Consider the following 23117-nt stretch of genomic DNA (forward strand, 5'->3'; position numbering starts at 1 on the left):
GTTGCAAGGGCAATGATGGATCAAATGAACATGCCATTGTCATATTGGGCAGAAGCAGTGCATACTGCAATTCACATTATGAATAGAACACCTACAGCCTTGATTCATAATATGTCACCATATGAGAGAATGTATGGCATGAAACCCACTATTGCATACCTTAGAGTCTTTGGATGTGTCTGTTATGTTCATGTTCCGGATGATTTGAGAAAGAAGATGGAACCTAAGGCTGTAAAATGCATTTTCCTTGGATATCCTAATGAGAAGAAGGGATACAAATGATATGATCCAGTGAGTAAGGAAGTATACATAAGCAGGGATGTCAAATTCAGTGAATATGAATCATGGTACAAGCCCAAAATTGCAATGGATGTTGATTCCTATGAAAGAAATGATGATAATGGCTATGGAAGGAAAATTTCAGCAAACAACAAGGCTGCAAATCAGCATGTGGAAGATGCTTCAGGACCTCAGGAGAATGTGGAAAGCAGTGGCAGCTACAGTCCATGGAGTGGTAGATTGAGAAATGCACAAAGGAGTGCAGAAGTTGCAAAAGGTAAGAGACCAATGATTGAAAGTTCAGAAGATGAATCTATAGATGACGAGTATGGCATTCTGCATGTTAAAATGCCTGGCACTAGAAGTGCAGGAAAGTATGTGCCACCACATGCTAGATCAGATGAGACACACGGTAGTGCACCTCAATTGAGAAGGTCAGAAAGGGTAAGGTATCCAGTTGATAGATTGACTTATAATGGGTTCATGAAGATGCATTATGCATATATGGTTTCTTATGTACAACATGTGGAGCCTACTTGCTTTGAAGAAGCAGTAGAGAGCAAAGAGCGGAGACAAGCAATGGATGAAGAGATGGATGCACTAAGGAAAAACAAGACTTGGGATTTGGTGAAACTACCTTATGGCAAGAAGTCCATTGGATGTAAATGGGTTTATAAGGTCAAATGTAAGTCGGATGGTTCTCTTGAAAGGTATAAAGCAAGGCTAGTTGCAAAAGGATATGCACAAACTTATGGTTTGGACTATGAAGAAACATTTAGTCCAGTAGCTAAAATGACGACAATGAGATCGGTAATTGCTTTGGCTTCTATCTATGGTTGGAGGCTTTATCAAATGGATGTGAAAAATGCATTTTTGAATGGCAACTTAGAAGAAGAAGTGTACATGGATCAACCAGAGGGCTATGTGAATCCAAAATACCCACATTATGTATGCAGGTTAAAGAAGGCTTTATATGGATTGAAGCAAGCACCAAGAGCATGGTGTGGTAGAATCAACAAATTCTTATGCAGTATGGGATTTCAGCAGAGAAAAGTTGATTATTCACTTTATGTGAGGCATACAAAAGATGGTATGGTTGTTGTGGTCATCTATGTTGATGATCTCATTATTACAGGTACACTTGAGAAGGAGATTACTGAAGTCAAGCATGGGTTACATAAAGAGTTTGATATAAAGGACCTTGGTTTGTTGAGATACTTCTTGGGTATTGAGGTTATTGACATATCTCATGGTATATGGTTGATACAAAGGCAATATGCATTGGAGATGTTGGAAAAATATGGCATGACAGGATGCAAACCGGTTGATACACCATTGGATCAAAATGCTAAGTTGATGGATGATGGATCTTATGTTGAGGATGTTACTATGTTCAGAAAGATGGTTGGTAGTCTTATCTACTTGACCATTACAAAACCAGACTTGAGTTACGTTGTTGGATTGATAAGTCAGTTTATGCAGAAACCATGCAAATCACATTTGGATGTAGTGAGAAGAGTTCTTAGATATGTGAAGAAGACAGCTGGATTTGGACTGTTTTATGAAAAAGGAATCAAGCCTACATTATTTGGATACTCAGATGCAAACTGGGCAGGTAGCTCTATGGATAGAAGATCTACTAGTGGCTATGCATTCTCATTTGGATCAGCCATGGTAAGTTGGAGTAGTAAGAAGCAACCTACAGTTGCTTTATCAAGCACTGAAGCAGAGTATAGAGGCATTGCATTGGCAGCATGTGAGCAGACATGGCTGAGATTGATCTTATATGACATGGGCATAGAGATTGATGGTAGAGTCATTATGTATTGTGACAATGTTAGCAGCATTATGTTGGCAAAGAACCCAGTCTACCATGCAAGAACAAAACACATAGAAGTGCACTATCACTTCATTAGAGAAAAAGTCATTGATGGAGAGATTGACTTGGTCCATGTGAAAACAAATGACCAAGTTGCTGATATCTTTACCAAAGAATTAGGTAAAGATAAGTTTCAATACTTCAGGAGTGCACTTGGAGTATTACCTTTGCAAGCTCATTCTGAGCTTGAGGGGGAGTGTTGAGAAATAAGGCTAAGGCATAGTCTAAGGCATAGGCTAAGCCTTATCATATGGTTGTATGTATCTAACTAGAAGAAGGTGTAAAGTGTCCCTAAGTTGAGGCTATCTATCACACTGGAGGATAACACTTGTAGTTGACTCTGAGAAGATAAGTGAATGAATATGAGGTGAGCATGTAGCTCCAAACCTCCTCTTCTCTATCCTAGTCTCCCTCTACTTGCAATTTTTCAAGCAAGGTAGATATGACACAAAAGACCAGAGAGTCAATTTGGGAGGGATTTTTGTTTGCATCATATTGCGGATGTAAAAAATGAGCCACGTAAGATAGCATCAATCTTTTATAGTTGTGTGGAAAGTGATACGTGGCACTATATAATTAGCTAGGGTTTGCCATGGGCATCCATATGGCTATCGACGTGGCTATCCATGTGGCCAATTCCTCTCATTGTCTATAAATACATGTTACTAAGCATTTTTTGACTTTTTTAGCAAGTTGTGCACTCAAATTATCTAAATGCAACTAGGTTATTTTTGAGCTCCTCGTGCTATTTTGGGTGCAATCTCATCAGTTGTGTCAATCAAAATATCAAGTGAGGGGGACTAGTGTTTGTCAATCGGTGTACTTTTTTTTCACACCATATTAGCATTCAATGATACGGAGCAAGAAGCCATTTCCCATCTAGTTGGGTCTGTCTATTTGCACCATATTCTACATCCTACGATAGAAGGGAGCAAGCATTCTCCTTGTGATCGATTTCCTCATTTCACACCGTATCATGCATCCTATTATACAAAGAAAGTAGGTAGTCTCCTTGTGATCAAGTTAGTCTTTTCACGCCATATTGTGCATCCTATGATATTAAGCGAGTAGGCATTTGTCATGTTGTTGGGTTTATCTTTTCACGTTGTATTGTGCATCTTTGGATGTCTAAACCAAAAGATTTTGTAGGATCCCAAGATGTGGTCACCCCAAAGAGAAAAAGAAGAAAGTTGTCTTTAGGGTCAAGGGCCTTTGGTTGTCTTGCCTTTTCTCTTGAAATTCCCTGCCTAAGAGGTCTCTAGTCAAAGTCAAGTCACCATTGAGGGTTCCTAGATTATCTGAGATCACAAAGGTTTATACCAAAGGAAGGCTCCTCGACTTTCTTCTTTAGAATGGCATGGACTTATCTTACTATGGAACTACAAAGGATATTTTTAACCTTGACTAGGATATTGACCATGTCTTGAATTCTTTCAAAAAGCTTTTTGTGGAGGAGTTTGTTGAGTTTGAAAGTCTTGCATTTTATGTGGTTGAAAAGGATGAAAAGGAATATGTTCATATATCTATTCGGAGCTCACCTTCAGAGAAAGGCTTTGTTCACAAGGACGTGTACATCTCATTCTCTTGACAAGTTTTGTGTACCAAATTTATTTTTTTCTGCTCATTCTAGGAAATACATGCTTATGTCAAAAGCAACTGCATTCATTGTCTATAGTTTTGTTAAATATCCTATCAAATATAATGAATAACAATTTGAAGAACCAAAATGTTCAACTTCTGCCTTTTGGATGAGGTAGCAAATGGCAAGGATGCTAAGGAATATTTGGACCCCAAGCAAGAAGCATATATTGTTGGAAAACTAGATGTTGCCCAATTCAAAGCTCAGACCATAATTGAAGAAAACTATGTAAATGTAGATATTGCATGTGACTCCTCTTCTTTCTATATTGTTCCTTCTCTTCCAACTTTCCCTATCAAGGACAAGGAAATCATACTACTATCAGACATCTGAATGCTCTTCAATCTCAAGGAGGATTATTATTTAGTGATCATTGTAGAGGCTTCCGATGATACTGCAAATTGCATTCTTGATGTTGAAAATGAATTGAAAGAAGAGTTACTTAAACTGGATATTGAAATTACATATGACAAGTTTATTAATGCAGGGGATGCCCTTTCTCTTTGTTATAACAAGGCAAAGGATGCTGAGAAAGAGTATGGGATTATTGATGAGGAGTTCAAGGGCCTTCAAGATTAACTGAGAATTTCCAATTTTGGAAGAGAGGAGTTGGAGTATGTTAAAGAATTGGAAGATACAAATGAGGCAAAATCATCAATTAATATATGGAATCCAACTAAGCTAGAGAATGATGAAAATTAATTGGTACTATTATCTCCAATTTTGTAAGATACATTAATATGTTTGATTTCAATATTCAATTAATATATGGAATATAACTAAGCTAGAGAATTATAAAAATTAATTGGTACTATTATCTCCAATTTTGTAAGATACATTAACATGTTTGATTTTAATATTCATTTGGCATTTATATTTTTTGCTGTTGGAGATTGACAATTTTGATAACTTCTTGGGATGGGAAAAAGGGTCGAGAGTTGGTATTAGTTCACTGAATGATGTTGCACTTGGCCATTACTTAGCAAGTATCTATCCCCATGTTTTCTTGGTATTTCATAACATCTTCTTAGAGGAAGCAACATGGTCTATACTATGTATCAAGGAACTTATAAGGCTACTTGGTTTTCTAGGTTACAATACAATGTGCACAAGGTGATGTTTTTGGAGAAGACAACAACAATTGGGATTTTTGGTTATGGTCAGGGTTTCTCTACTTCTAGAGTAGGATACTTTTAGCCCTCTTATCTTATGCTTTGGTATCAAATCACATTGATATAAAATCAATAGTTGGCTACAAGAGAAGAAAATTTCTACATTATGGAGGAAAGATCCTCGAGGAGGAGGGAGTTGTAAAGGCTCTTGAGAGCTATCTTTGTACTTTTCTTTCTTGAAAAATACTATGAATTCTCAAGTTTCATTGTCATCTTTAGTATTCATTCTTTGAAGCTGCTATCCAAAAAACCCATTGAATAGCTACTCAAGAGCATTGTTTTTGGCAACTCCTCCTCCATGTCTTGTGCTCTTCAAAAAAAAACTTGTACGTGTGCGATAGTGAGATTTTTCCATGCCTTGGCCACTATAAGTTGCTAGGGGGCCTTGCTCTCCTCCACAAAGTAAGGTCGATGGATATGAAGGATATGCTGAAAATTCAAAAGAGTAATAATCATTTTATGCCATTTGAAATTTTATCAAAGAAAGCTTGGATTAAATATTCTGTCTTACCAAATAAAATGTGATATTCTTTTCTCCCTATGCCTTCTTTATTGCTTGAATAAGATTTGTAATCGAACATTTGAACTCTTCTAGATATGTGTAGGTTGTCTTTTGTTACTTGAGAAGCTTTAGGAAGACATCGAGGTGTCTCCAAACCTCCATCCTTAGAAATGCAAGTCATGGTGTGCTTGCAATGTTTGTTGTTATCCCACATAGCTCTCTCCAATGCTCCCAAGTAATGCTTACCTATTTTCTTGTATGGTTTCCTAAAAACCATCTAGCTTTTGAGCTTCCCATTGAGACATCAGCCAAGACATCTCTTGTTTTTCCTAAAGGTGTTGGATCTTTTCTTAAGTGAACTTGACCTCCATGAAAACCCATTTTGGAGAGTAATGCCTCACACTTGTCAATAAATTCATCGGATAAAGATAAGGGCTTAATCGAGTATGCATAGTCGAGATGCAACTTGAGAAGTTTGTCAATTATTCTAATCTTTGCATCTAAAGTACATATATGAACATTTGTAAGAGGAATTGAAAGAATGGGATCCCATATATCTTCCTTGCTTTTATATTTACTCAGATCTATAGAGTCTCTAGTTTAGGCTCTTCTTGTAGGGCACAAGTTGCTCCAATCTTTAGACCCAACACTTTCCATGCAATAAATACAAGGTTATTTTTCATTTTTCCATTACATATTCCAAGCATACATTTGATAGTTTTTAAGTTAGCGCTCATGTGCCATTCCACATTAAAATTTTCAATCCCATAAACCACCAACATTTCTCCTTCACTTTGAGTCTTAATAATGTTTGGAATACTTGTATGAGTGAACAACCATTTTAGTATTTGATGATTCTCAATTGGTACCTAAGATGCATCAACCTACCAAATCTCCATCTCAGACTGGATCTTATGCATTGGTGCTTGACTCCCACCCATTGTTGTAGTCTACTATCTTGTTCATGATGAAAATGCTGACTCTTTCCATCTTTTGTCCTTTTTGAATCTGTGTTTACATGTCAACCATTGTAATCTTCACTCTTCTTAGATCAACCCATATATTGTTAAACACCTTGTATTCAAAACTAGATTTTATTTTTGTCTTTTTGTATGGCATAGATGCTTTAATATGAATGTATTCCTCAAAAACATGTAGAATCTTATGATTCATAGTAGTCCTTGCAACCGATACTACAAGGGCTCGAGGCAATCCAAATGCAATTATTCTATTATATTTAAGATTTATAAACCAAAATCTAGAGATAGCACAATAAACTTTTCGACTAATACCCATAGTATCACATGTCTCTATAGTTTTGTTTGGTTTTACTATGTCCTTTATATCCTTTACCAATTATTTGAGAGTTGGGCCTCTGAAATCCACATTGTAGAGAGTGAGCTCACTACTCAACCGCAAAGACCCACAGACCGCTTATCTTTGCAAGCATTTCAAGTGAGCACCTATGGCTATCTCTCACCTAGCCAACACACCTTCGATCCTACGAGTGTAGTGAGCTTACATTGATGCTCGATGGAGTAGCCTCCTCCCCCCAGCCTTGCGATAGCTCCATGACTCGAGATGAAAGCTCAAGCATCCTCAAGCCTCCACCTCCAAGCTCCATCCTCCATAGCAATGCATGAGAAAATAGAAGAGACGAGAAGAGAAGAAGAAGAGAGGACAAGATGGACAGTTTCACCTCCAAGATCCCTCACCCTCACACACTCACTCCCTCACACCCCCTCCTTCAAGCACACACAAGCAAACAAAGAGAAGAGGGGAAGAGAAGAAGATGAGTCCACTTTTGCCACACACCAAAGAATGAGCTTCTCTATTCACTTTTTAGTTTTTATACATAACCCTAAATCCCTTTCGGGAAGTCATCTCTTTTTTACATGACCGGCCATTAAGGCAAGGCCCTTTTTTTCATTTCTTCTTTTTTCCTTATCTCTTTACCTACGCTTGCCTACCTTTTACAATTTGCCAAGGAGGGATCCTGGCACTCGCACCTTGCATTTAAAAATGTGCTTTTGCCTTTGACTTGACCTTTGAGGCCGCCCTTGCACTTTTGGTTGTTTCCCTTCTTTCTTTTTTCGTTGTGTCCGATTTTCTTCTGGGTCACCTCTTTTAGGTCCCAACTTATGCTTTTCCACTTTTTGCACTTTCTTTTTGTGCTTAGGATAACATTACCCCCCTCCTAGCCTAGTGCCAGTCCCATGGCATTGATGGGTAGTAGTTTGAAGGTGGGATGGGTGTAGCCAGATGGCTTTTTTGAGTTTATATAAAAGCCCTTATGGGGGATGGTGTTAGATGGATCGACCCTTGAGATTGAAAATCGTGTGGGGTTTGGTTCCTCATGTTGATGATTACAGTGGGTGGATCTATTCTTAAAATTGATGATTGTGTTAGACGGATCCCCCTCTAGACGGTTGCAAGTTCCATGACACTGGGGGCAGCTTGTAGTTGATGAAGGCTTGATGATTTAAAAGGGCAGTCGCATGAGTCGAGGATGATGGGGTCTTGGGAGGATTGGACTTGGGAAGAAACTGGTCAACCGGTTAAGGTGGTGGAGGCCGGGAGTGCATTGCATGGATGATGGGGTAGGAAGACCAGGAATGTTTTGAGAGCACCTAGGAGTGAACCTACTTTGTGCAGGTCTACCAGAGCTAGGTATCCTGTGGATAGGCTAAAATATGATGGATTTGCAGCCATTCACTATGCCTATATGGTCAAAGTGATATAAGAACCAGAACCCACTTCTTTTGAGCAAGCCATGGGAAAAGAAAAATGGGAGAAAGCCATGGATGAAGAAATGGATGCCTTGGAAGCAAATGCTACATGGGAATTGGTACCTTTGCCTAAAGATAAGAATGCAATTGGTTGTAAGTGGGTTTATAAGGTGAAGCACAATGTAGATGGTTCTGTGAAGAACAGATACAAGGCAAGATTAGTAGTCAAGGGGTATGCACAAACATATGGCATTGATTATGAATAAACATTCAGTTCGGTTGCAAGGATGGCAAGCGTAAGAGCACTCATTGCTATGGCTACATCAAAGGGATGGTCTTTACATTAGATGGATGTAAAGAATGCCTTCTTGCATGGTGATTTGTAAGAAGAGGTCTATATGGAGCAGCCACCAAGTTATGTGCATGCTATTCATCCTGAGTTTGTTTGCAGGTTGAAGAAAGCCTTGTATGGCTTGAAGCAAGCACCTAGAGCATGGTCTGACAAGATAGGACAGTATCTTGTCACTATTGGCTTTCAGATTTCCAAGGCTGATTTCTCACTTTATGTGAGAAAAACAAAGAAAGGTATTATGCTACTTGTCATTTATGTTGATGATTTGATTATGACAGGTGATAGTGATGAAGATATCCTTCATGTGAAAATGCTATTGAAGCAGAAGTTTGAGATGAAGGATTTGGGAGAGTTGCGTTATTTCTTGGGCATTGAGGTGATTAGATCACCAAGTGGGATACGGCTCTTGCAGAGGCAGTATGGATTGGATATGCTGTCCAAATATGGGATGACAGGCTGTAAACCTATTTCAGTTCCTTTGGAGCAGAATGTGAAGCTGAGCGCAGATACAGGTGAGCTTCTCAAAGACCCTACTATGTACAAGCACATAATAGGAAGTTTGATTTATATGACTATTACCAGGCCAGATTTGAGCTATGCTGTTGGATTGGTAAGTTAGTTTATGCAGGCTCCAAGGAAACTGCATTTGGATGCGGCTAGACACATACTCAGGTATGTGAAGTCCACATTGCAGTATGGACTATTTTATGAGATTGGGGTTCAGATACAGTTGCATGGATACATTGAGCTGATTGGGCTGGTAGTATTTCTGATAGATGATCTACCAGTGGATATGTGTTCTCTTTTGGGAGTGATGCAGTCACTTGGAGCAACAAGAAACAGCCTACAGTTGCCTTGTCGAGCACAGAGGCTGAGTACAGGGGTGTAGCAATGGCTGCATGTGAGGTAGCTTGGTTGCATAAGCTACTTTATGATATGCATCAGCCTACAGATGGGCCAGTTGTCATTTATTGTGACAACATGAGTAGTATACACTTGGCAAATAACCCAATCTATCATGGTAGAACAAAGCACATTGAGGTGCATTATCACTATGTGCGGGACAGGGTTTTACTAGGTCTTATTGATCTAGTTTATGTCAGCACAGAGGATCAGGTAGCTGACATATTCACGAAGGCATTGGGTGCAGAGAAGCTGCGCAAGTTCAGAGACCTGCTTGGTGTGCAGGAATTGGGATTGAGCTCGAGGGAGAGTGTTGAGATATCAAGCTCCACTCGTGATATGCCAGGGTGACCGTTGTGCATTTATGTCACCGACTTGTTAGCTGCAGATGCGGTTGGTACACCACCCATGAATAATAGCTAGATGACAGCTATCCTTATGTACTCTAGTTCATGGCTCAATTAGTATGCCACCTTAGTTAGTTGAGTTTGGTTTGAGACCCATATATAGGGTTCTTCTATTTCTCTGTACAAGTGTTCTTTTTGGCTTACACAACTAAGAAGAGGAAAAACTGTTTTCAGCCTCCACTTGTGTGTGTATTCTCCCATTGTGCAAGTGAGAAGGCTACAAGTGAGACTCCTTCCTTCTCTCCCACAATCTTGACATGCCCATGGTTTCATTGGGTGGAGCATCAAATTTAGTCACATTTATAGATGATGCCACAAGGAAGGTTTGGGCTTATCCTCTTTGCGAGATGCATTTCAAAGGTTATTGACATTTGAAGAGAATTAGTTATGCAAGAGGCTTAAGTGCTTGAGAACTAATAATGGTGGAGAGTATTACCTCGCATGCCTTTTTAAAATTTTTTGCAAGCTGCCATGGTAAAAAGAGAGAGTTGATAGCTCCTAAGAATCTTGCTCAAAATCGAGTGGTTGACAAGTTGAACATGACCATTTAGGAAAGGGTCTCTAGTACGCTCTCTAATGTTAGTCTCACTAATGGATTTTGGATTGAAGCTGCAAAGATAATAGTGCATTGATCAATAAGTCTCCTAGCAAGCCATTTGATGGCAAGAGACCAAAGGAGTTATAGTCTAGTAGGAGGCCTATTTATGATTACTTATTTTTTTTGGTTGTGAGGCATTTATGCATATTCCTAGGGACAAGCCTAGTAAGATTGATCTTATGTATAAGAAATACTTTTTTCTTGGCTATGGTGAATCAAGTGAAATGGAATATCACTTGCGGCATCCTAAATCTCGAAGGGTATTATGTAGCCATGATATCATATTTAATGAGAATAAGATGTATAAGAAACCTATCCAAATTGTTGAGATCCATAGGTGGTATTTTAGGAGAATGGAGAGAGCTAGCATCTGAGCAGATTCTACAACTTGTTCCACATAATGTAGGGCTTGGAAAACCTACTAATGCCATGGGAGTGCCACCAAATGATGGATAGCCGCATGTCTTTTAGGATAGTTAGAAGGGACAATTGGAGGCTCCTATTGAGATAACTTTACATAGGCCTACGAGGGATTCTAGGCCACCAAATAGATATACTTTATCTCTAAACTATGCCATGGTCATGGATTGTGGTGAGCTTCTTATTATGCAAATGCTATGACTAGGAATGATAGTCATGAGTGTGAAAGAGGGCTCTGTAGTTAGAGATGAATTCTTTGGAAAAGAATGCTACCTAGGAGTTAGTTTCTTTGATGAAGGAAAGACATACACTACCGTTAAGTGGCTTTATAAGTTGAAGGTATCTCCATCTAATACAATGCCTAAGTACAAGGTGAGATGGTGGCCAAAGGATTCAAGCACAAGAGTGGGATTGACTTTGACAATATATTTTCACACGAGTAGTCAAGCTAACCACCCTTTGTATGATCCTTGATTTGGTTGCTAGAGAGGATATGAAGTTCATTCAAATGGATGTAAAGATCGGTTTCTTTCATGGATATGTATATACAATAGCCAGAGGGGTTTATTACAGAAGCAATGATCAATTGGTGCGTAAGTTGCATAAGAGCTTGAAACATGCTCCCATGAAATGGTATCATAAGTTTGGTACCTTTTTTATCTTAGGGGTACACTAGGAGTGATACTACTTATTATTGCCTATACACAAGGAAAGGGATGGTAGGCTTATGATCTTGATTCTTTATGTGAATGGCATGTTGATTACTAGGGAGTTAGTTATGGATGTGGATGCTTTAAAGAAAAGGTTACATGAAATCTTTGACATGAAGAACTTGGGGAATGCTAGTCATATTCTTGGTGTGCTTTCAATACGGAGAAGGGGAATTCTAATCAATGTTCCATTGCTTCCATTTTTAAAACTTAGCCAAGAGGACAGCCTCATGTTAAATAAGAAAAGTGCTAAAATAGCCAACATTCCTAATGCATTTGCAGTTGGTAGCTTGATATACGCCATGGTTGTTACACATCCAAGCATTGCCTATGCAGTGGGAGTGGTTAGCAAGTATATGGAAAATCTTGGCAAGAAGCATTGGGAGGCAATAAAGAGTATGATGAGATACTTGAACAACATAAGATCTATGTGCATATGCTTTGAAAGATAGGATACATCTCTTCTTGGATATATAGATGTTGATTTTGCATGGAGTGTAGACTCTAGGATATCTTTTATAGGTTTTATCTTCACTTTCATAATTGGCATAGACTCTTTGGTCTCTCAATTTTATCTATGTATGGCTTTATCTACCAATGAGACAAAGTATGTTGCAACAATTGAGGCCTACAAGGAAGCTATATAGCTTACTCATCTAGTGGAAGACTTGGTCATTACAAGAGAGGTGCCTACATTACAATATGATAGTCAAAGTGTCATTTAGTTAGCATGAAACCCTATCTTTCATGCAAAGACAAAGCACATTCATGTGAAGTATCACTTCATTAGGGAGATTCTTGACAACATGCACACTGAGCTTGTCAAGATCCATATGAATGATAGTGTATAGATCTTTTCATAAGCGTTGTCCTATTGCTGCGCATTCGAGGTGTGTAAACCATCCAAAAGTTGTGCATGGGATTTGGTACTTTGTACATACTTAGTTGTTGTGATTACATTTATTTTATGCGTATGAGTATAGTGGGGAGGAGTTGGAGACAAAAGTGGCGAATGTGATGAGATGCTTTCAGCCTATGTTGAGCAAGGTTGAGTGGAAAGCACAACTGATGCTGATGAACATGTTAGGACTTTGTCTTCTCCTTCTCCAGCTACATCAAAAATACCTAATGATAACAACCCTCCACATCCACGAGTTGGAAAGAAGGAGGCTAAGCATTGAAATGTGCTATGAGAAGCATGGAGTTGTCACTGTCACTGTGTGTGCTTGTTTTGGGTTACAATGTGTTGTTTACATGGGCGCCAAAGATATGGAACGACAGGCTCTTAAAGTATTCAGAATGAGACTCTTTGGAGTTGAGGTACGTGCTATCCAGTTTGGTACAGGTACGTTGAAAGATGTGGCATCAGAAGCAATAAGATACTTGGTTACAAATGAAGAGACTACACACTATATTATAAGGTCCGTAACTGGATCTCACCCTTATCCAATGCTGGTGAGAGATTTTCATGCCATTATTGGCAAAGAGACTTGACGATAGTGTTGCTAATGAGGGATTTCAAATGCTAAGAAGGGAGGGAAAAGAGGAGTGTGTGACGAAAAGGAGGGAAGGGGCAATGCTAATTGGGGAAGAAAGGAGAGAAAAAGCAGGGGAGGTCACGAACGGAAAGAGGGGGATCAAGAGAGAGTGGAAAGACCTTCATATGGTAGGAAGGACAGCTCTGCTCTGAACTATGTATAGAGTGGGCCTCAGGGTTCCGTGCGAACAGATATTCTTCTTGCAATTATGATACAAGGCTACAATGGAGTAGAAGACTTCGTGTATGTCAGAATTGACACAGAATCGTTGCCTTGATACCAGCAGGTTTTTTTCTGCAATCCGTTGATCAAAGCTATTTGTGAAGCTTTCAGACCTCCTGAGATCAACGAAATCGAAAGAAAGACCAGCTTCTTGGACATTATGGCTCTCAATCTGACTATGGCGGACGACGAGCTTCCTTGAACGTCGCCTCCTCATCTCTATTATGACAGAGGACTCCCATCGAGTCATCAGTGCTTGACAACAGATTACTTCTACTAATGCTGGAACAACGTTACTGTGCAAGAAAATGCACAAATAAAACATGCAGTAATATGTGATGGGTCAACAATCAAGTCAGGAGCTGTTATTGAACCTGGTGCTGTATTGTCTTTCAATGTTGTTGTGGGGCAGAATTTTACAGTCCCAGCATATTCAAAGATTTCTTTGATTCCTCAGCCTACTGAGGAGGATAGCAGCGATGAAGAGCTGGAGTATGTGGAGGGTGCAAGTGTTACTTCAGAGAGCCCCTCCAAACCTGTGCAAGGGGAAGATGAATCTCTGAATGATGGTGAAGTAAGATCAGGTGTACAAGACTCCTCTCCATCAGGCAATTGGGACATTACAGAGGTAGGAATATCAGGGTCTGGTTACAGGTGGATCAAAGATGGATCTCAAGATGAAGAATGGAGGCACTCTATTGCTCCTATTCCACCAGAAAAGATTGAGGAAATGAGGGTACAAGAGGATCAGTCTTACGTTGAAGATGTTCAAGATGCTGTGCTGGTTTCTGGACCTGAAAACTCTGTTGTCTCTGAAGAGGAAGGAGATAAAGATGAGCAGCATGAGGCAACAGATACAGCATACTTTGACAAAGAGGTGGAGGAGACCTTCAGGCGTGTCATTTTGGAAGGGGTGCCTGAAAGTAATGTCATAATTGAGGTCAATGCATTGAGGTTGGCATGTAATTCCTCATTTTCAGACTGTGCAGGAGCCATTTTTAAGGCAATCATGAATGTTGCCTTGGAGGAGCCACACACGACAACATCGGAGTTGTTTGCAAACAACAAGAAAGCAATCAGCAAATGGAGAAATATATTAGAGAACTACCTAAAGAATGAGGATGACTCCCTTTGATGACAGGTGTTGTAGGATGTGGTGGTTCTTTGTCAAGAGACGACAATTATTGAAAGCAAAAAGGACTTCAGAAAGTTTGACAGTTTCTCAGCCTTGTGGGAAGGCTTAGTCAACACTTAATGGTTTTGGATTTGGTGGCTTGTGACATTGGTTTGTTTTTAAGGGTACCCTGCTCAGTGCCTTGAGTATTTGGCTCTTTCCCAGCAAGCTAAGATGATGTCCTAATGAGTAGTTACAATTCCCATTCTCACTGTTCTTCAACTCCTATGTGTGAAGTTACAGTGGACAGAACTACAATTGGTGGAGTTTTGAGGGACTTAACACATAGCATCTGGTTACAGGGCAGATTCATACATGGATGCATATGTACATGTGATATGCATCATTTGGATAGACATGCAGTTGAGTCATAGACAGCCAGAATAATGAGCAGTGGGAGCAGGGAGTGGATGGCTGCATGGCCACAGCACAAGGCTTGAAAGACCAGCAGAGTAGCAACATGTCTGTGGCTTAAGTGAAGTGCCTGCCTATATTCTCTCAGAAATGAATACTCTCACCTTTTTATGAAGACAATTTAATACCCTGCTTTGGCTTTGGAGATACAATCAGATTGTTCCTCATTTGTGCTTGACTGAGCATACATCTTTTGATGCCTACTAGACTCCTACTTTGTATGGAATCCTGAAAATTTGTTCACAGGATTTGTTATCCAGCTGAATTTATCAAGTGCCAATGGAAAAACTGAACTCAAGCATCTGAACGTAAAATTGAATATGTTCAAATTTTTCTGAACATAAACTTCATGTAACTCACTTGACAAGGAATATAGTGAACTTTGGCATCAAAAATTCAATTTTCTTCTTGTTAGTCTATTCCATTGCTGTATCTTGAACCCCGTGTTCTGCAGCCCTTGCACGATCTCTTTGACATTTCTGGTGAACCTGACGTGAAAGTGCTGCGTCATCAGCAAGATGGGAGACTCGCAAGAAGAGATGACAGATGATAATGTTATGAAGAACTTGTTTCAGTCATTTACCATGTATATGCAGCAGCAAGCTCATGCAAAACGTGACAGTGATGCTATGGATGCTTTGAAAGCTGTCCAACAGGAGATGAAGCAGTTTAATGGCCAGCAAGTGTCAACTTACCTGCATTTGTATGAAGAAAAGATGAAGTTTTTTGGGGTTTCTCAAGATGTTTGGAGCCGCTACTTCTTGCAGATCGTGGTGCGCGCTCTTGAAGGTCGAATTGCAGAAATTCAAGAAGCACATACAGGTTGGGCTGAATTTAAAAAGGCATTAAAAGATGAATATTTCCTGGAGGATACAGGTCTTATGAATCGCAGGAATTTTTTAGCATGGGTTTCTATGCCTAATAAGGGACTTTCTGTTACCGCTCTTCTGCGAGAGTTTGAAAGCCGTTATGCTCAGTTGGATGGGACTGAACAGCAAGCTTTGGAGATGCAGAAAGTGGAGTTATTTTTGCAAGCTGCAGATGTTGATTTACAGGAAAAGTTGGATGATCTTTTGGAAGATCAAGCTACTGATTCAGGTTTAAAGACTGAGTGGAGACATGTCATTGATGCTGTGAATGCTCTTGTCAAGAAGCAGCGCAGGAGAGTCAGATTGCATCGAAACACAGGATCAGTTCTTGAAAAATCCTTGGAGACTTCTTCTTCTACCCCTGCTACTTCTTTGCCTAAGCCTATTCCTCCTGTTATGAATCCACCAGTTCCTGCTGCTCCAGTGCCCTTATCTGTAGATGATGTTATTAAAGGCTTGGCGGATTTGACGATTGAAGCAGTCAAAGCTGAAGTTGGTAAGTTAAAGGAGCAACTTATGTCAGTACCTGCTGTAGCACCTGCTCTAGTGACTGCTTTTCAAGCTGGTCAAAGAAAAGGGCGACGATGTATTTGGTGTGATAGTACAGAGCACCAACACTGCAGAGATTGTGATGCTTTTCAGGAAGCACGTAAGAAGAATGTAGTGTTCTGGGGACAAGATGGGAAGATATGGCTGACAGAGACTGGCGCTCCTCTTGACACGAACTTTGGTAAGGGAGGTATGAAGAAGCTTGTTGATGATATGGCTGCGCGATCAGCTTATGTGAGTGTTAGAGGAGATGCTTCAGCTTTTGGAGTCCAGCTTGAGCAGAAATCTGATGGAGACTCTGCTTTATGGTCTTCTGCCTTGGAGATAGCGAGAAGAGGGAAAGTTCAAACTTCTACTATGACTTGTGTGGGCTCTAGCATCCGAGGAGAAACAGGATGGGATTCTCCTATTGACAGGTATTCTATTTTTGCTTATATTGCTAAAACGCAGGGTTTAGATGCCATGGTTGAAGAAAAGAGAAGAAGAGATGAGGAGGGTCCTAGTTCCTCCAAAAAGACTAGAGGGGGTGACTTTGTTTCACCACCTGTTACAGCTCCACCTATGTCAAATTCTCCAGCTCAAACAGGTTCTGATCAACCAATGGGAGATAAGCAGAAAGAAAAGAGGCAACCAAGAAAAGAGCCAGGATTCAAGCTCTTGTCAGACCTTGATATGCAAACGGATATGAGTAAGATTTTTCATGAAAGAATTTTGAATAGTGAAGTCACTTTTACTGTTGGAGAGGCTCTTGGGATTGCTAGAAGAGAAATACAGGATCAGATGCAGGATCTTTTGCGGAGGAAATGACATGCGATGGAAGGACCTGCTTTACAGGGATTGTGGCATGGAGCTCTTGGGGAAGAGCATGATGATGCAGTGATGGTTGAGAATGCTTCTGCTAATCCGCAATTGGAGAAAATAGTGCAGCCTATGCAGTATGAAGATGATGAGACCCCTATTCTCATTCCTCGCAGCCATTTTTCACGAAGTCATTGGGCTAGAGCAACCACTGAGACAGTGGTAAGGATTGGAGAGAAACAAATTCCCTTGATTGCTTTAGTTGATCATGGTTCTGAAATTAATCTTATTGCTCGAGGTGTTTATGAGAGTGGTAAGTGGCCTATGGATGCAGAGCATGGCTGGCGCATGAGAGCCGCCAATAATACTTCTGGTGATATGTATGCTGCTTGTCCGAGTATCAGAATTTCTATTGGTAATGTTGAAGAGGATTATCATTGCTTTGTTCAGGATTCATGCTCTTATCCAATTATTCTTGGACAGCCTTTCATTACAGAAGCAAGAATGGAAACAAAAGTGATGGATGATGGGTCAGCTTATGCGCGGATACGCAGTAAAGATGGTATGCGAGCTGTTCAGTTTATGACTGTTGGGGTAAATCATCCGAGAAACAGGGACTCCTTGCGTGAGGCACCACTACCTGCAAAGGAGTTGGATTTTCATTAGGTACCGCTGTCTTGCGAGACGCCAGTGGTACGGAGTGGAGAAAAGAGGAGATCTCGCATCCTGGAAGCCAGTCTTTCTCCAATAACTTTGTTGGGATTACTTCAGATAGTTCAATAAGTTATCAGAAAATTTCAGATTTGCCTAGAGCTGCCAAGCAGTACATTGGTCGTAAGGAGAAAGAGTTGAAGAATGCAGGTATTTTGCAAGCAGAAGAGCATGTGGATGGATTGTATGAAGGGATGTCTTATGCAGATACATTGTTTGAGATGAGTGCAATGCTGAAAACTGATGTATGCAAGGGTTCAAAGATCATACCTGTGCAAACCTTGGATATGTTTCAGGAAATTTCTGGTTTTATGCTGCAAACAGAGTTAGAGGCTGAGAAAACTCAGCAAACTGAATTTATGGCTGATCTTGATCAGCTAACAGAATTGCAGAGGGCTGAATCCATTCAGCCAACAGAGTTGAATGCAGAAAAATTTCTGCATACAGAGTTTCAGGATGCATCTATGCAGTCCATTGAGCCGAGGGCTGAATTCATTCAGCCAACAGAGTTGAATGCAGAAAAATTTCTGCATATAGAGTTTCAGGCTGCACCCATGCAGTCTATAGAGCTAAAGGCTGAAATTTTTCAGCCAACAGAGTTGAAAGATGTTGAAAATTTGCAGAAATTGCAGCAAAGGAAAGAGTGCTTGAATGATGCCAAGGTTGACATAAAATATAAAACAGTTGATAAGAAGGTTAAGCCGGTTGCAGGCTCGCTTCCTTCTGATAGTGATGAACAGATTGAAAAAGCTATGAAGCAGCCTATGTTGAGGGATCCTGCAAATATTGGACATAAGTTTACAGCTGAAACTCTTGCAGAATTGAAGATTGGAAATGATGATTTTTTGCTTCCAGTGGAAAAAGAATGTTTTAGAGAGATGCTTGGACGTCATGGTAAGGCATTTGCTTTCTTTCCACATGAAATTGGCTGCATTAGTCCCGAATTGGTTGCACCTATGGTCATCTTCACTGTTCCTCATGTACCATGGAATATACGTCCTATACCTGTGCCTAAAGCACACTTGCCAAAGCTGATAGAGTTGCTGAATGAGAAGATTAAAATGGGGATTTTGGAACCCTCTTCTGCACCTTATTCTAACAGGTGGTTTACTGTACCAAAGAAGAATGGTACTTTGAGATTTATTCAGGATATGCAGCCCGTGAACAAAGTGACAATCAGGAATGTGGGAACAGGTCCAGTTGTGGATGAATTTGCTGAGGCTTTTGCAGGACGAGCCATCTATTCACTAGGTGACTTGTATTCAGGTTATGATCAGTTTCAGCTTGCCTTGGAAAGCAGGGATATTACTACTATGCGGACACCTATTGGTCTTGTGAGGATGTGTACCTTGCCTCAAGGTGCTACAAACTCAGTTGCTCATATGATGAATGCTATGCATAGAGTTCTTCGAGACTATATTCCGCAGTTTACCATGCCTTTTCTAGATGATGTGCCTATTAAGGGTTGTGCAGAAGAAGAAAAGAATGAAAGTCTTGATTTGCGTGGATGTAGACAGTTTGTGGCTGATCACTTGAATGCTTGTGAACAAATATTGACACGATTAGAGGAGGTAAATTTGACACTTTCAGGGCTGAAATCTGTCTTTGCTGTTAATGAAGTCATCATAGTTGGGCATATGGTTGGATATTATGGCAGAGAGCCTTCTCCTACAAAGGTGGATGCCATAAACAGGATTGCAGAGTATTGCTCAACTACTTCAGAGGTGCGGAGATTTGTGGGAGCTTGTGTATTTTACATGATTTGGATTCCTCATTTTGCTCATATTGCAGATGTTCTCTATCAGCTGCTTCGAAAGGGGCAGAAATTTCATTGGGATGATGAAGTTGATGGAGAAACAGGTTTACTAGAATCAGAAGATGGACTTGACCTGTTTGTGGAGTTGAATGATCCTGGAAGGTTGGCACATCCAGAGGATGCGCAGGTTTAGAGGGGGTGGATGTCGTATTGCTGCGCATTCGAGGTGTGTAAACCATCCAAAAGTTGTGCATGGGATTTGGTACTTTGTACATACTTAGTTGTTGTGATTACATTTATTTTATGCGTATGAGTATAGTGGGGAGGAGTTGGAGACAAAAGTGGCGAATGTGATGAGATGCTTTCAGCCTATGTTGAGCAAGGTTGAGTGGAAAGCACAACTGATGCTGATGAACATGTTAGGACTTTGTCTTCTCCTTCTCCAGCTACATCAAAAATACCTAATGATAACAACCCTCCACATCCACGAGTTGGAAAGAAGGAGGCTAAGCATTGAAATGTGCTATGAGAAGCATGGAGTTGTCACTGTCACTGTGTGTGCTTGTTTTGGGTTACAATGTGTTGTTTACATGGGCGCCAAAGATATGGAACGACAGGCTCTTAAAGTATTCAGAATGAGACTCTTTGGAGTTGAGGTACGTGCTATCCAGTTTGGTACAGGTACGTTGAAAGATGTGGCATCAGAAGCAATAAGATACTTGGTTACAAATGAAGAGACTACACAGTATATTATAAGGTCCGTAACTGGATCTCACCCTTATCCAATGCTGGTGAGAGATTTTCATGCCATTATTGGCAAAGAGACTTGACGATAGTGTTGCTAATGAGGGATTTCAAATGCTAAGAAGGGAGGGAAAAGAGGAGTGTGTGACGAAAAGGAGGGAAGGGGCAATGCTAATTGGGGAAGAAAGGAGAGAAAAAGCAGGGGAGGTCACGAACGGAAAGAGGGGGATCAAGAGAGAGTGGAAAGACCTTCATATGGTAGGAAGGACAGCGCTGCTCTGAACCATGTATAGAGTGGGCCTCAGGGTTCCGTGCGAACAGATATTCTTCTTGCAATTATGATACAAGGCTACAATGGAGTAGAAGACTTCGTGTATGTCAGAATTGACACAGAATCGTTGCCTTGATACCAGCAGGTTTTTTTCTGCAATCCGTTGATCAAAGCTATCTGTGAAGCTTTCAGACCTCCTGAGATCAACGAAATCGAAAGAAAGACCAGCTTCTTGGACATTATGGCTCTCAATCTGACTATGGCGGACGACGAGCTTCCTTGAACGTCGCCTCCTCATCTCTATTATGACAGAGGACTCCCATCGATTCATCAGTGCTTGACAACAGATTACTTCTACTGATGCTGGAACAACGTTACTGTGCAAGAAAATGCACAAATAAAACATGCAGTAATATGTGATGGGTCAACAATCAAGTCGGGAGCTGTTATTGAACCTGGTGCTGTATTGTCTTTCAATGTTGTTGTGGGGCAGAATTTTACAGTCCCAGCATATTCAAAGATTTCTTTGATTCCTCAGCCTACTGAGGAGGACAGCAGCGATGAAGAGCTGGAGTATGTGGAGGGTGCAAGTGTTACTTCAGAGAGCCCCTCCAAACCTGTGCAAGGGGAAGATGAATCTCTGAATGATGGTGAAGTAAGATCAGGTGTACAAGACTCCTCTCCATCAGGCAATTGGGACATTACAGAGGTAGGAATATCAGGGTCTGGTTACAGGTGGATCAAAGATGGATCTCAAGATGAAGAATGGAGGCACTCTATTGCTCCTATTCCACCAGAAAAGATTGAGGAAATGAGGGTACAAGAGGACCAGTCTTACGTTGAAGATGTTCAAGATGCTATGCTGGTTTCTGGACCTGAAAACTCTGTTGTCTCTGAAGAGGAAGGAGATAAAGATGAGCAGCATGAGGCAACAGATACAGCATACTTTGACAAAGAGGTGGAGGAGACCTTCAGGCGTGTCATTTTGGAAGGGGTGCCTGAAAGTAATGTCATAATTGAGGTCAATGCATTGAGGTTGGCATGTAATTCCTCATTTTCAGACTGTGCAGGAGCCATTTTTAAGGCAATCATGAATGTTGCCTTGGAGGAGCCACACACGACAACATCGGAGTTGTTTGCAAACAGCAAGAAAGCAATCAACAAATGGAGAAATATATTAGAGAACTACCTAAAGAATGAGGATGACTCCCTTTGATGACAGGTGTTGTAGGATGTGGTGGTTCTTTGTCAAGAGACGACAATTATTGAAAGCAAAAAGGACTTCAGAAAGTTTGACAGTTTCTCAGCCTTGTGGGAAGGCTTAGTCAACACTTAATGGTTTTGGATTTGGTGGCTTGTGACATTGGTTTGTTTTTAAGGGTACCCTGCTCAGTGCCTTGAGTATTTGGCTCTTTCCCAGCAAGCTAAGATGATGTCCTAATGAGTAGTTACAATTCCCATTCTCACTGTTCTTCAACTCCTATGTGTGAAGTTACAGTGGACAGAACTACAATTGGTGGAGTTTTGAGGGACTTAACACATAGCATCTGGTTACAGGGCAGATTCATACATGGATGCATATGTACATGTGATATGCATCGTTTGGATAGACATGCAGTTGAGTCATAGACAGCCAGAATAATGAGCAGTGGGAGCAGGGAGTGGATGGCTGCATGGCCACAGCACAAGGCTTGAAAGACCAGCAGAGTAGCAACATGTCTGTGGCTTAAGTGAAGTGCCTGCCTATATTCTCTCATAAATGAATACTCTCACCTTTTTATGAAGACAATTTAATACCCTGCTTTGGCTTTGGAGATACAATCAGATTGTTCCTCATTTGTGCTTGACTGAGCATACATCTTTTGATGCCTACTAGACTCCTACTTTGTATGGAATCCTGAAAATTTGTTCACAGGATTTGTTATCCAGCTGAATTTATCAAGTGCCAATGGAAAAACTGAACTCAAGCATCTGAACGTAAAATTGAATATGTTCAAATTTTTCTGAACATAAACTTCATGTAACTCACTTGACAAAGCGTATAGATATTTTCATGAAGAGTTTACCTTTTGATAACTTTGTACATTATAGAGTGCTAATAGGCATTGTATAGTATATTCAGTTTCTTCTTATACTCCCATAAGGCATATTGGCCTTTAAGTGGGAGATTGTTAGAGTAAATGCCCATGGCCCATAGTTGGGTGGGAACCCCTTGTATATGTACACATTGCACAGTCATATACTTCATAGCTTCTATCTCTCATTGGTGCACAAATTGGATGTTGTATGCATGCGTAGTGAATGTCGAAAGGTCCCCAAGAACAAAGAACTCTACCAAAATCTTTATAAAATCAAGAAGAGAGTTTGCACGACATGAGACAAGAATACCAGTCGGGTGCAATCTCCCCCCACGCCTTGTGTGAGTGCTTCACAAGGCATGTATTTATAGATTTATTAATCTACAAGTACACAGACACATAT

The 23117-nt window shown here is 40.4% G+C and overlaps 2 protein-coding genes across 2 annotated transcripts; both read left to right on the plus strand.

The window, feature by feature from the left end:
* The first annotated feature begins 12844 nt into the window (after positions 1 to 12844).
* LOC148015105 (uncharacterized) lies at positions 12845 to 14485 on the plus strand. Its single transcript, XM_087665173.1, has 2 exons — positions 12845 to 12935; positions 13632 to 14485. The coding sequence occupies exons 1-2, from the start codon at positions 12845 to 12847 to the stop codon at positions 14483 to 14485; spliced, it is 945 nt and encodes a 314-aa protein (XP_087521299.1).
* Positions 14486 to 20211: 5726 nt separating this feature from the next.
* Positions 20212 to 21852, plus strand: LOC148015106 (uncharacterized). The gene is made up of 2 exons (XM_087665174.1): positions 20212 to 20302; positions 21023 to 21852. The coding sequence occupies exons 1-2, from the start codon at positions 20212 to 20214 to the stop codon at positions 21850 to 21852; spliced, it is 921 nt and encodes a 306-aa protein (XP_087521300.1).
* The last annotated feature ends 1265 nt before the right edge of the window (positions 21853 to 23117 follow it).

The sequence above is a fragment of the Lygodium microphyllum genome, chromosome 24 (assembly GCF_053477565.2).
Source record: "Lygodium microphyllum isolate KBCC chromosome 24, Lygodium_microphyllum_v1.1.10, whole genome shotgun sequence".
NCBI classification, from domain to species: domain Eukaryota; kingdom Viridiplantae; phylum Streptophyta; class Polypodiopsida; order Schizaeales; family Lygodiaceae; genus Lygodium; species Lygodium microphyllum.

Excerpts from the sequence above, each read along its gene's own strand:
- LOC148015105 (XM_087665173.1), top strand. The coding sequence starts at position 12,845 with ATGGGCGCCAAAGATATGGAACGACAGGCTCTTAAAGTATTCAGAATG. Across the intron at positions 12,936-13,631 it reads TGCTATCCAGTTTGGTACAG|GCTGGAACAACGTTACTGTG; the intron begins GTACGTTGAAAG and ends ACTTCTACTAAT.
- LOC148015106 (XM_087665174.1), top strand. The coding sequence starts at position 20,212 with ATGGGCGCCAAAGATATGGAACGACAGGCTCTTAAAGTATTCAGAATG. Across the intron at positions 20,303-21,022 it reads TGCTATCCAGTTTGGTACAG|AAAATGCACAAATAAAACAT; the intron begins GTACGTTGAAAG and ends TTACTGTGCAAG.